This window comes from Geotrypetes seraphini, chromosome 8 (assembly GCF_902459505.1).
Source record: "Geotrypetes seraphini chromosome 8, aGeoSer1.1, whole genome shotgun sequence".
NCBI lineage: Eukaryota > Metazoa > Chordata > Amphibia > Gymnophiona > Dermophiidae > Geotrypetes > Geotrypetes seraphini.
The window spans coordinates 19,391,111-19,404,497 of NC_047091.1; the positions used below are offsets into that span (position 1 = coordinate 19,391,111).

General features: G+C 45.0%; 1 protein-coding gene across 2 annotated transcripts in view; it reads left to right on the forward strand.

Moving 5' to 3' along the window:
- The window catches only part of PLEKHG2 (pleckstrin homology and RhoGEF domain containing G2), a 124,988-nt gene extending 111,925 nt beyond the window's left edge, over nt 1-13,063 (forward strand). For both annotated transcript variants that reach the window (XM_033956059.1, XM_033956058.1), the window contains one exon: nt 7,855-13,063. In XM_033956059.1, coding sequence (XP_033811950.1) covers nt 7,855-10,967 — 3,113 coding nt within the window. In that variant the 3' untranslated portion in view covers nt 10,968-13,063. The remainder of the gene's footprint in view (nt 1-7,854) is intronic.
- Nucleotides 13,064-13,387: the final 324 nt, after the last annotated feature.

The window sequence follows — 13,387 nt, forward strand, 5'->3', positions numbered from 1 at the left end:
AATGTACAAGGCCTTCCGTGCCCCCACTCCTTCTAAAATAGGAAGTTTTGAGGGGGTGAAATGTGGCAGGACGTAAGCTTAAACAGATGCTCAAGGCCCATATCAGATGCTCAAGCCCGGGTAGATAGGTGGGGGCAGTGTAGCAATAATGATAGAAAAGACAAATGGTAGGGTTACCAGATTTTCCTGAAGGAAAATCCGCACCCATGGCTACGCCCCCAGGCCCGCCCAGTTCTGCCCCATTCCACCCCCAACCCTGCCACCAGATGGCATCCGCGCATCTGTGGCCATGATGCAATGATGTCACATATGCGTGATGTCACTGCACTGCCTCCACACATGCACGGATGCCCCTTCTTGACGTGATTTTTGACGGGAAGCTTTTCAAAACCCAAAGTGCCGAGTTTTGAAAAGCCATCCGGACCCCCCAGACATGTCCTCGAAAAGGGCATATCCGGGGAAATCTGGATGTCTGGTGAACCTTAACAAAGGGTAAGGGAGGCCAGGGAAGGGAAGGGAGCAATACTGGACACATAGGGGGGAAGGGAGGGCAGATGCTGTACACCTGATGATTTAGGAAAGAGAAAGAAAGTTGCTAGACACCTTTGTGGGGAAAGGAAGGAAAGGAAGAAGATATGCTGGACACTGGGGAGGGGGGAGGGGGGAAGAGGGCTTTGATCTGCCCCTGGCTGAAGGTTATTTCCTTGCTCTAATGCAGTGTCTCTCAAACTTTTTTTAGTTCCGGCACACTAAACGGAGCAAATGTTTTTTGCAGCACATTATAATTGAAATTTAAAATTGCAAAGCCAACAAAAAATTAAATTTGAGAGTTATTTATGCTATGTATGGGTAATTGTAAAAACAGTTCAGCTAAGTAGATAGAATAGAATTGCTAATCAATGCGATGGATGTGCTTGTTTTTGAGAGCAAATTAAACTCAAAATGAGGCTCGATAGTCAACAAGCAAACACATTTCATCATCCAGTTGTTCTCTTTTTTTTTTTAATTTAATTTCTATCTTAGCTAAGCTGAATATTCAAGTTCACAAAGATAAGAAGATCCAGACGGTAACAAAGCCTAGATTGCTTTGTTCCTCAAATAAGGATAACTACTGCATAAAAAATGAAAATAAAATGACTTGCCTTTAGTTTTCAAAGACCAATCGTATCAAAGAATGATGCTAGTCTGGGCGTTTGAATCCTTATGCACACAGACGCTCATAACATTGACAGACTCTTGCATAAGCAACGTACACATATACTTATGAAGGGAATTTTTTAAAATCAAATCAAATTCTGGATTCTCTCGTAGCACACCCAGAATCTCTTCGGGGCACACCACTGTGCCATGGCACACAGTTTGAGAGGCACCGCTCTAATGGGTTTACAATCATAGAAACATAGAAGATGACAGCAGAAAATGGCCATAGCCCATCAAGTTTGCCCACTCTAATGACCCACCCCCTTGATTTTACCCCCCCTAGAGATACCACATGTGTATCCCATTTCCTTTTTACCCCCCTAGAGATCCCCATGTGTATCCCATTTCCTTTTAAAATCTGGCACGCTGCTAGCCTCAATCACCTGAAGTGAAAGTTCATTCCAACTATCGACCACCCTTTCGGTGAAGAAGAACTTCCTGGTGTCGCCATGAAATTTCCCACCCCTGATTTTCAGCGGATGCCCTCTTGTGGCCGAGGGACCTTTAAGAAAGAAAATATCATCCTCCACCTCAATACGGCCCGTGATATATTTAAACGTCTCTATCATGTTTCCTCTCTCTCTACGTTCCTCGAGTGAGTATAGCTGCAATTTATTCAGCCTTTCCTCATACGGGAAATCTTTGAGTCCCGAGACCATCCTGGTGGCCATTCGTTGAACCGACTCAACTCTCAGCACATCCTTTTGGTAATGTGGCCTCCAGAATTGTACACAATATTCCAGATGAGGCCTCACCATGGATCTGTACAACGGCATTATAACTTCGGGCTTCCGGCTGAGAAAAGTCTAGTTCAGATATGGGCAACTCCGGTCCTTGAGGACCGGAATCCAATCGGGTTTTCAGGATTTCCCCAATGAATATGCATTGAAAGCAGTGCATGCAAATAGATCTCATGCATATTCATTGGGGAAATCCTGAAAACCCAATTGGATTCCGGCCCTTGAGGACCAGAGTTGCACATGCCTGGTCTAGTTGTATTTGAAGTAAGGAAGGGTGAAATGACTTGTCTGATTTCACAAAGTGTGTCAGCAGGAAAAGCAAGATTTGAACCTTAGGGTCCTTGATCACAACTTGCTTATCTAAGCCAGTGGTTCCCAAACCTGCCCTGGAGAACCACCAGGCCAGTCGGGTTTTCAGGATAGCCCTGATGAATATGCATGGAGCAGATTTGCATGCCTGGCACCTCAATTATATGCTGATCTCTCCCATGCATATTCATTAGGGCTATCCTGAAAACCCGACTGGCCTGGTTGTCCTCCAGGACAGGGTTGGGAACCACTGCTCTAAGCTGCACCTCCACTCCATTATGCTACTTCACTACAGTTAGCTCAGGGGTAATCAATTCCAGTCCTCGAGAGCCTCAGGCAGGTCAGGTTTTCAGGATCTTCACAATGAATATGTGTGAGATGGATCTGCATGCACTGCCTCCTTGAGATGCAAATCCATCTCATGCATATTTATTGTGGATATCCTGAAAAACCTGACCTGCCTGTGGCTCTCGAGGACCGGAATTGCCTACCCCTGTTTACTGTGTGGTGTAAAATTGTACACTAAGCTTAAAGTCCCTTTTTATACATATTTTTTTATATCATAGAAACATAGAAACATAGAAATTGACGGCAGAAAAGGGCTATAGCCCATCGAGTCTGCCCATACCAATGACCCACTCCCTGATTCTTACTCTCCTAGAGATCCCACATGAATATCCCATTTTCTCTTGAAATCTAACACGCTGCTGGCCTCAATCACCCTCTGAGGCAGCTCGTTCCAATGATCTACCACCCTTTCAGTGAAGAAGTACTTCCTAGCATCACCCTGAAATTTCCCTCCCCTGATTTTCAGCGAGTGTCCTCTGGTTACCGAGGGCCCTGTAAGACTGAAGATATCATCTTTCACCTCTATACGCCCAGTAATATACTTAAAGGTCTCAATCATGTCCCCTCTCTCTCTTCGCTCCTCCAGTGAGTACATCCGCAGTTTTTTTAACCTTTCTTCATACGTGAGTTCCCTGAGCCCCAAAACCATCCTGGTAGCCATTCGCTGAACCGACTCAATTCTCAACACATCTTTTCGGTAGTGTGGTCTCCAGTATTGAACACAATACTCGAGATGAGGTCTCACCATGGATCTGTACAGCGGCATTATGACTTCAGGTTTTCTGCTGACAAAACCCCTACGGATACAGCCCATCATTTGTCTTGCCTTGGACGATGCCTTCTCTACTTGATTGGCAGCCTTCATATCGTCGCTAATGATCACTCCTAAATCACGTTCCACCTTGGTCCTGGACAAGGTTTCACCATTTAGTGTGTAAGTTCTGTGTGGATTTTTTTTGCCTAGGTGCATTACTTTACATTTTTTAGCATTGAAGCCCAGCTGCCAAGTTGATGACCACTGTTCAAGCTGTCTTAGGTCCTGCGTCATAAAGTCAGGCACATTGCTTTTTTTTTAACTGTCACTGCATTTGCAAACTATTGCCTACTGCAGGGCCCTTGTCAGGTTTTCAGGATATCCACAATAAATATGCATGAGATAGATTTGCATCTCAAGGAGGCAGTGCATACAAATCCATCTATTACATATTCATTGTGGATATCCTGAAAACCTGTCCTGGCTCCGGCTCTCGCGGACCGGAATTGCCTACCCCTGGCCTACTGCATCATGATTTAAATTTTACCAGACATGTTTTTCTCAAGTCCAATTACATTAGCCTCTTTCTGAGGAGTCTGAAAAATTACCGGTAAATCCCAGCCTAGCTGACAGTAGCAATGAGCTGCTGCTGGTCTCTTTCCCTTTCATCTTTCTTTTACTACTCTTGTTCCCTCCCCTCTCCTAGCCAAGAATCTTTAATTGGAAGGTTTCCTGTCAGATTATAGAATTCTTTTGCTCTTCTTGGATGTCATACTGGCCCGAACCGCGCAGTTATCTATGGCACAAAATCTGTTTTCCTTGCAGAGATGAGAAAAGATGCTTTTACTCCCCCCCCCCCCCCCTTGAAATCTGTATTTAGGTAATTTGGGACCAATTTCATCACTGCCTACATTGTTGCAAAGGCAGAGTACTTTTCTTTACCAGGCCTACCTCCCCTTTGAAAACTGCACAGATTTTCACACGCTCACTTACATTTTGCCCAAATAACAGAAAGTGTGGTCAGTTTTCAGACTGCTAATTTCCCAGATGAATGGCTTGTGAAAGTGATCCTGGCCATAATTTTCAAGGGGTTCTGAAGACTTTTGCTGTGGACAGAAAACTTGCCCTCAGCCCCTCGAGGGATATCTTCTTATTCCGAATCTCCATACTATGCAGCAGTGTTTCTCTACTTAGTCCTGAAGCACCCCTTTGCCAGGCAGGTTTTCAGGAGATCCACAATGAATATGCATGAAAGAAATTTGCATACTGAGAGCGGACCCCTTATCCTTAGGAGACCCCAGACATCTAAGTTAATAAAAAACGATGCTGACTATGTAAGAACCGCAACAGGCCAAACTTGAAAATGGATTCTATAAAAAAGAATACTTCTGCAAAAGAAAAAAGACTTCATCTTTGATCCAGATGCTGAGGCTGACAATTACCAGCACATGGGTCACAAGCAAAGTCACAATAACAGGTCAACATGACATGTCTTGCACTCTGAAACTGCTGACAACTGAAACAGAAGAAGGACAGGTCAGTGGAAGAGGGAGGGGGCACATGCTCAAGGTATCTTGCCCTTAGCACTGAGAATATACTGTCATGGGAAATGGGAAAGTCATGTTTGACACCAAGTAACCTTGTCACGATTCAAAGCTATTTGTATAACAACCAATCAGAATAGCTAAAGTAATATTTCATGTAAAGGTATTAAAAAAGCTAGCTAATGAGGAAATGGGCAGAGCAAACTGAGACCTGCCAAGATTGCTTGCATCTTCTTGTCTTACACAATTGCTTTATATTCTTATGATGCCTTTCCTGTATGCTGCCTTTGCTTTATTATTCATTAAACTTAAATAATTATAAGAAACAGCAATTGTGTTGGAGCCGAGGTCATTTCGTGAAGGGCTAAGCAGCCGGCTTTTCAATACAATGAAGGCAGCATATGCAAATCAAGTTTATGCATATTTATTGTGGATATCCTGAAAACTTGACTGGCAAGTGGGTACTCTAGGACCGAGTTGAGAAACATTGCTATACAGGACAATCTCTCCTGTTGTACCTTCAGTGCAAGTCAGTCTCTGGTCACCAGAGAAGAAAAGCACAAGTTCCTGGAAGAAAAGTCCATAATCTGCTATTAAAACAGACGTGGGGAAAGCCACTACTTATCGCTTAGATTGGCAGCATGGAATCTTGCTACTCCTAATGGGATTCTTCCTAATACTTGTGATCTGATTGCTTACAAACAGGATATTAGGCTAAATGGACCATCAGCCTAACCCAATGTGGCTATCTTATGTACTTATGCTTTGAATTTTTTGGTCATTCTTGAAGGTCTGACCCTTGCTAACATGATTTCGTTCAGCATTTAATGTGTGTCTAAAAGCCACACTGATGTGTATCTAAAATCAAAAGGCAGACAGAAGTGTTTATATTTATAAATGTGGCATGTTCAACTCACTCCTTTCCACATCTTTTTTTTAGTCATAACCGGTATTGCTATACAGATAACAATACAGTGGTACCTTGGATTACGAGCATAATCCGTTCCAGGAGCATGCTCGTAATCCAAAATGCTCGTTTATCAAAGCGAGTTTCTCCATAGGAAATAATGAAACTCGCTTTGATGCGTTCCCCCCCCCCCCCCCGAGAACCAGCATTGCTCCCCTCGAAGCCCCCCCCCCTGTGATCAGGCACCCCCCCTGCGATCCGGCACTCCCCCTGCCTCGAACCGGCTTCCCCCCCCCCACGATCCGACCCTCCCCCTCGACACGATTGGGCACCCCCCCCCCCGCCACGATCCGACCCCCCCGCCACGATCCGACATCCCCCCCAACACAATTGGGCACATCCCCCCCCCCCCCCCGCTTCTTACCCTCATCTGGGCTCTTGAAGATCTGCCTACTCGTCTGCTGGGCCTTGAGCATCTGAGCATGCTCAAGGCCTGCGAGTTCACGTTCACGTTCAGAACGTGAACTCGCAGGCCTTGAGCATGCTCAGATGCTCAAGGCCTAGCAGACGAGTAGGCAGATCTTCAAGAGCCCAGATGAGGGTAAGAAGCGGCGGGGGGGTGCCCAATCGTGTCGGGGAGGGTCGGATCGTGGTGGGGGGGTTGCCGGTTCGAGGCAGGGGGGTGCCGGATTGCGGGGGGGGGGGGGTGCTCGTAAATCGAGCCATGCTCGGTTTCCGAGGCACCGATTTTGCAAATGTTTTGCTCGTCTTGCAAAACACTCGCAAACCGGTGCACTCGTAAACCGAGGTACCACTGTAATTGGAAAAATCATGATCGTCTTAATTTCTCTTTTTGGTGGGCAAATTTATGCTCCACATATAAGAATGAGAAAATGAATGTGGATTTATTAGGACATGGTCATATATTTAAACTGGTTTGGGAACCATTTGACATCTTTTGTGAATGCAGCATAACTGGATTGTTTCTTTAATTTGGGGTACTTCTATTCACATCCAGGGTGGGTGGGAGGAGGGAGGGAATACTGTAGTATTATATAAGATAAAGATTTTGAATGTATGAATATGTATTCATTATTGATTTATTGATTATTTAATAGAAGAGTGGGTGGGATAAAGATACTGCATGTATATATTTATAAGGTAAATGTGTGTTTTGTGCTTTATTGTTTGATTGTTAATATGTATATTGCACTATTAAGTTTTTTGGAAAATTAATAAAAATATTTAAAATAAGAAAGTACCAACAGTTCCACAGAATACCAAAGGAAAACCAAAAACAAAGACAAAACTGTGGATATGATGTACTTGATTTCAAAGTTTGTCGTCGTAATTCTTCGCAAATAGTTCAAATGGTGTAGATAAGACAATATAAATCCATACAACACATACCAAAGAATTGTGGTGCGGACCCAACACGGTCTGTGTTTCGGCTTTGAATACTTTCTTCAGGGTTCCGAATGCCACAAAGTATATTTATGCTCAAAGGCATATGCTGGGGTGTGCATAAGAAAATCGCTGGAGTAAAAGTGTGAAGCTCATCACTCATTTGTAGAAAAACTGACGAGCATCTGCCCCACGCTTTTACTCCAGCGATTTTCTTATGCACACACCAGCATATGCCTTTGAGCATAAATATACTTTGTGGCATTCGTCATTCGGAACCCTGAAGAAAGTGTTCTAAGCCGAAACATGGACCGTGTTGGGTCCGTACCACAATCCTTTGATGTGTGTTATATGGATTTATTGTCATATCTACACACCATTTGAACTATTTGCGAAGAATTACGACAATAAACTTTGAAATCAAGTACATCGTGTCTTCATTTTTGGTCAGCTCACTCCTTTCCTTATTCAGTGATATAACTTCTCATATAGCAATCTTTATGCCTCTGTGAGAACCCTTACATCTGGGGTACAGTTTTTAGACTGATTGGCCTTCACCTGTTGCATTATCTGTCTGATATGCTGAAGCTCAAAGGAGACTTTAGGTGATGTTCTAACATGTTTTTTTTCTTCTTCTTCTCTCTTCAGGTGAGCCACAAGTTTATGGACATGTTCTAATTCATGAAGCTCTCATGCACTTAAACTGCTACCAAGAGAGTAGTATCATTATTTCTGCAGCCAAAGAGAACATCTCAGGGTTGGAGAGACACAGACTGGCACCACCTCCGGATTCACGGCTGCTGGAAACCAGCATCTCACCTGATGACTCAGAGGACTTTTCAGAAGGAGAGGTGAGATCAGATCAGCCAGACTTGGTCAGCTACAAATCTGCAGAACCCGCTGTTGCTTCCTCAGGGGAGAAATCTATTTCACCAACAGCTTCAACATCTGAGCTTGTGGTTGACAAATATCCTGCACCCACTGTCAGTGAGGAAATTGAGTCTGCTGCTCCACTAATTTCCAACATAATTCCACTGAAAAGTCCCATGGTGCAGTCCCTACATAGAGTATGTGCTCCAGAAGGAGGCGATGCTTCAGAGGTAGAAGTCAGGAGGAATGAAAAACCTCCAGATCCCATCGACTATACCATACCACTAATACATTGTCCTGATCCGGTAAACAACAAAGGAAGTCATCATTCCCAAGAGACCCATCTTGTGGATTATCCTTTGCCAACAAGTCGTGAACCCAATGAGGTAGGCCCCAAGTCTAACAAGATGGATCCTAAGTCTTTGGCTGAGGGTCCCTCAGAAAACTCAAATGTCTCAAGATCTTGCAAACAGCCAGTAGATTTCTGTTCTGATGGGATTTCAGAAGAATGCAAATTTGAATCAACTTCATTAACTTTGACTCAACTAACCCAATCAGCTTCTCCAGCTTTAATCAGTCCACCAGAAGATTCTCCCCCAAATATGTTCAGCACCTCAATAGTGTGTGCAAATACGTTGGGTAAGATTTCTGCACTTAGAGACTTTCTTGAAACAGAACCTACAGTGAGAACCAGAGACATTGATGGTGGGGGCACAGCTCAAGTGTCCGAGATCAATACTCCAGTTACTTTCTTGATTCCAGCTTCAGCCTTGAGCTCTGATGTCAAGGAATGCCCAGTGGCTGTAGAAGCCAAGCTACCCTTTAAGCAAAAGATGTCCATGTCAAAGTCACCTTCTACAGTATATGCAAAGCCAGCTAGCAGTACCAATGAAAATGATGTTTGCATGATAACCCTTACAGAATTATCACCAGAAGAAGATGTAAATGTGAAATATCCACCCCTTTCCTGTAGAAATGCAAGACCTTCTTCACAAGAAACACCATCTTCAGACATACACAGCAGTCCTCAGAGCCCAGGGTTCCAGCAGCATTTTTCCTGCTCAACGGAATCTGGGAGCCCATATTCACAACAGCACAAAGAGGTGAAGGAACCATCAATGGCTAGGTCAGAAGATGCTTCAAGGTTACAGTTGGAGACAACACTGGCTACTGCTGCTGCTTCAAGGGGAAAATTATGTTGTCCAGAACCCCAAAGAGCTGATCTACCATCTCGCACTTCATCTTTCTGGAGGACAGGAAGATCCTTCCAGCGATCTTGCAGTTCTCCAGTTAACCCAGTAGTTACAGTATGTTCCAAGCAAGATCCTCAGCCTACATCTTCTAGCCCAGGTGTAAAACATTTGCCTCTTTCTCCCATTCAGAGGAGACTGTCCAGTGCAGCTGCCATATCAAAATACTTAGCAGCTTCCTGTTCTAGCCAAGGAGGGATGAAGCCATTGATACTGCCAAATTCTAAAAGCTTAGATATAGACATCCAACCTCAACTAGCTCAGAGCCCAGTAGAACAACCACTACCATCTCCTTCAGTCCACCTGGGAAGCCCCCTACCTGCCTTGGGTCATAGAAATGAGGCAAATCCTGTTAGACCATCTGCAAATGCATCAGTCCAGTTACCAAAGAAGACATCAATGTCACCCATTGCCACTGGAGATGAGGAGAAAAAGAGAGAAACTGTCTCAGCTCTGCACAACAGTGCTAAAACCTTTATTTCTGGATACAAGCCTAGCTTCTCTCTGCCTCTCTCTTTTTCTCCCCGAAACAGTCCGGGAATATTGTCACCAGTGGCAGCAGCACCTTCTGATCAGGAAGTGCACATTGCACTCAGTTCGGATGGAGGATCCCCAGAGGAGTCCATCCATTTTCCTTCTGCTTCTGTTGTAATAGCATTTCCACGCTTACCTGTTGACAAGCCTTCAGGTGTCCATGCTAAGTCACAGCCTGGATTGAGCGCCACAGTATCTGCACCTAATTCCAGGGTTCAGTCTCCTACTCCACAGTGTACCAGAATCAGTTCCCCTCCTCCAGTCTTTAGAAGGCTACCTGGAAAGTCACCTCACCCCTCCTTTATGAAATCTAGCGCCTGTCCCTTCACTCCACTGTGCATAAATTCTCAGGAATTTCCATCTTCCTGTTCTTCTAATTCAACTCCCACATGCAGAAGCCCCGAGATCGCATCTCCTCCTTCATCAACCTCAGGCCCACAAGTAGGGTTAGCAAGCTTACCTCAAAAAGGCAGGGGGTTTCAGGGAAGCCGCCTTTCTTCTGCTAGCCCTACACAAAGATCTGGGAGCCCAGTGCATCCTGCCTGCCTATCCCCGAGTGCTAGGGATGAAGACCCTAGTTTTTGGAGCAATGTGGGATCTGCACTCCAGAGCCCTGGTGTACATTCACCTGTGGGAGTTGAAAGCAGTGTACTCAGTTCTCCTGAGCTGACCAGAATAAACTGGCCCCATGTGCGTGATCTTCGATCAAAGTATGTGGCGTTGGAAAATGATGACGGGCTGGATCTTCAAAGAAAAGCAGAGCAGAAGCAAATAACTTCTCCAGTTCCCTCCAGAGCACTGCATGATGGGTCTTGGGGATTAGGACAGATGGAGGAATCTTCTGCCACTGGTCATGCCCTAGCACCTGATGGTATAAAGGATGTGGTGGAGTGCCAGACAGCTGTCTCTGAAAATCCAGATAAAAGTCCTTTCAAAACAAGCTATTCCACTACCGTGAATATCCAGATAGGAGGCAGTGGGCGAATTGCCTCCTTCAACAATGCCCAGGTCAGCCTCACCCACCCCTTCCTCACAGCCCCAGAGTCCCAGAGCATGAGGAAAATCTGTATCAATGGAAGCACCTTAGAGTCACCACCAAAGACATGAGTGGACCCTTCCACGCTATGCAATACAGCACCGGTTCTGGGTTGCTTCTGTGTTTGCACAGCCCAGAATTCTTAAGAAAGCCCCAAGAGAAATCATCTAGGAGGGCTTTTATGAAGCTGGGATCTAGAAGGAGGTGGTAGAAGATTGTTTAAGATCCTTTTTGAAGGACACTTGCAAATATTCATTGCTTAATATGTATAAAGTGAAAACACAGGGGACCAAAGCAACTGCTCAGATGATGTTACAGAAAAGGTGGTACACTTTGTTATGAGCATCAGTTTGTGAGTATGCAATCCTGACTTCATCGTATGCAAATAGCATGTGCAATTATCAACAAGAGCTCATTTTTAACACCACTGCAATATGGTTAAACTACTTGCCCGGAAACGTTACTAATGAATTCACCTGTGTGTTGCGGTGCACATTTGGTTCAGAAGTGAGCAGCACAAATCATCCGACTGAGCACGAGATCCGATCCCCAGAGGATTTCCTTTCCCTCTGATCTGTATCCCTGAGAGAATCCCTTGCTAGGTATTAACCCCCCTGTTACTTAACTCTGGGGATAATCTCAAAACTGTCCGCAGTGAGACAAAGCCCACTGATAACTTTTTCCTCGCAGACAGATTTTGCACCCATTATCACTTTGCAATTTGCTGCAGGTACAAAGCGCCCGTGGACTTTTGCACTTTTGATCAGGTGCGTTTGCCAGGGAAAATAGTATGCAAAGCTGAAAAATGCAACGTGTGAATTTTGTTTTACCCTAGACCTAAATACCCCCAGGAACACCTTCTCCTTTAAGATACATTGAAGGAGGGCAAATCGCAGCCAGCCAATTATGCATGTAAATCCCTATTTACCTGTGTAAGGGGCTAAGAAAATGGATTCCCCAGTCAATAATTTGGTGCTAGAAACTATGGAGAAGCTAAAATCAAGGACCAAAGACATTTCGATAGCTTTAGAGGGAATGAGCCTGCTCTGTTCACTTGTTTCTTTTATGTAGAAACTCTAGTTTCCTTCATTTCCAGCCAGGGACTATTTGTTTCTACTGTTGTTACTTTCAACCAGGGACATGTTAGTTAGGTGCCATTGACTCGTGTTCAAGTCCTAGAGGCTTGACCAGAGGCTTGACTTAGTTAAGATGGAGGATCCCCAGAGGAGTCCATCCATTTTCCTTCCAGCTTTTCTGTTGTAATACCATTTCCACGCTTACCTGTTGACAAGCCTTCAGGTGTCCATGCTAAGATACAGCCTGGATTGAGCGCCACAGTATCTGCACCTAATTCCAGGGGTCAGTCTCCTACTTCACAGTGTACCAGAATCAGTTCCCCTCCTCCAGTCTTTAGGAGGCTACCTGGAAAGTCACCTCACCCCTCCTTTATGAACTCTGGCGCCTGTCCCTTCACTCCATTTTGCATAAATTCTCACAAATTTCCATCGTCCAGTTCTTCTAATTCAGCTCCCGCATGCAGAAGCCCTGAGGTCCCATCTGCTTCGTTCTCAACCTCAGGCCCATTAGGGAAGAAGCCCCAAGAGATCACCTTCTAGTCCTCTCCACCTGCCTGTGTCAGTATTATGGAGAAAGCAACACGTGGTTTCTGTTTTTAAATGTAAAGGCTTGGCAGGAAGTGTAAAGCTGCAAAGGACATGCAGCAAGCTAAGGGCTGTGGCAGTGAAAGTGACCAGTGCCAGTGAATGTGACAGAATGTCTGTGACGGCTGAGAAGTGGAAACATGAGTGCATGAGTGTGTTCGATAGCCGGCAGTGGTTGGTGATAGCAGTGAAAGGTGTTAGCAGTGTAGGAGAAGGCATAAAAAGTGTGTGAGAGAGGAGTAAGAGGGACAGGGAAGAGGAAGTGAGGCAGCACAGAGGATCTTAACTGTGGAGCAGGGAAGCTAAATTCTTTGATCGCCTGGGGCCGGTGTTATTAAAGCAGGGAGGAAAGCGGGCAAATGGGATATGTCTGCCCCTGCAGTCTGTGGAGATTTTTTTTAAATTCATAATTTATAATCCGTATATCCTACAATTCTATGCGGATTACAAATTATTCAGGTACTCAAGCATTATTCTCTAACTGTCCCGGGGGGGCTCCCACTCTATTTAATGGTGTCAGGTCAAAAGCGCGCCAGGACAAAGGCGCGCGCAGACAATTGAGCGCAGCGCGGAGGTGCGCGCCGAAGAAAATTACTGTTTTTAGGGGCTCCGACGGGGGGTTTTGGGGGGAACCCCCCCCACTTTACTTAATACAGATCGCACCGCATTGTGGGGGCGTTGTGGGGGGTTTGGGGGGTTGTAACCCCCCACATTTTACTGAAAACTTCACTTTTTCCCTGTTTTTAGGGAAAAAGTTAAGTTTTCAGTAAAATGTGGGGGGTTACAACCCCCCAAACCCCCCACAATGCTGCCGCGATCTATATTAAGTA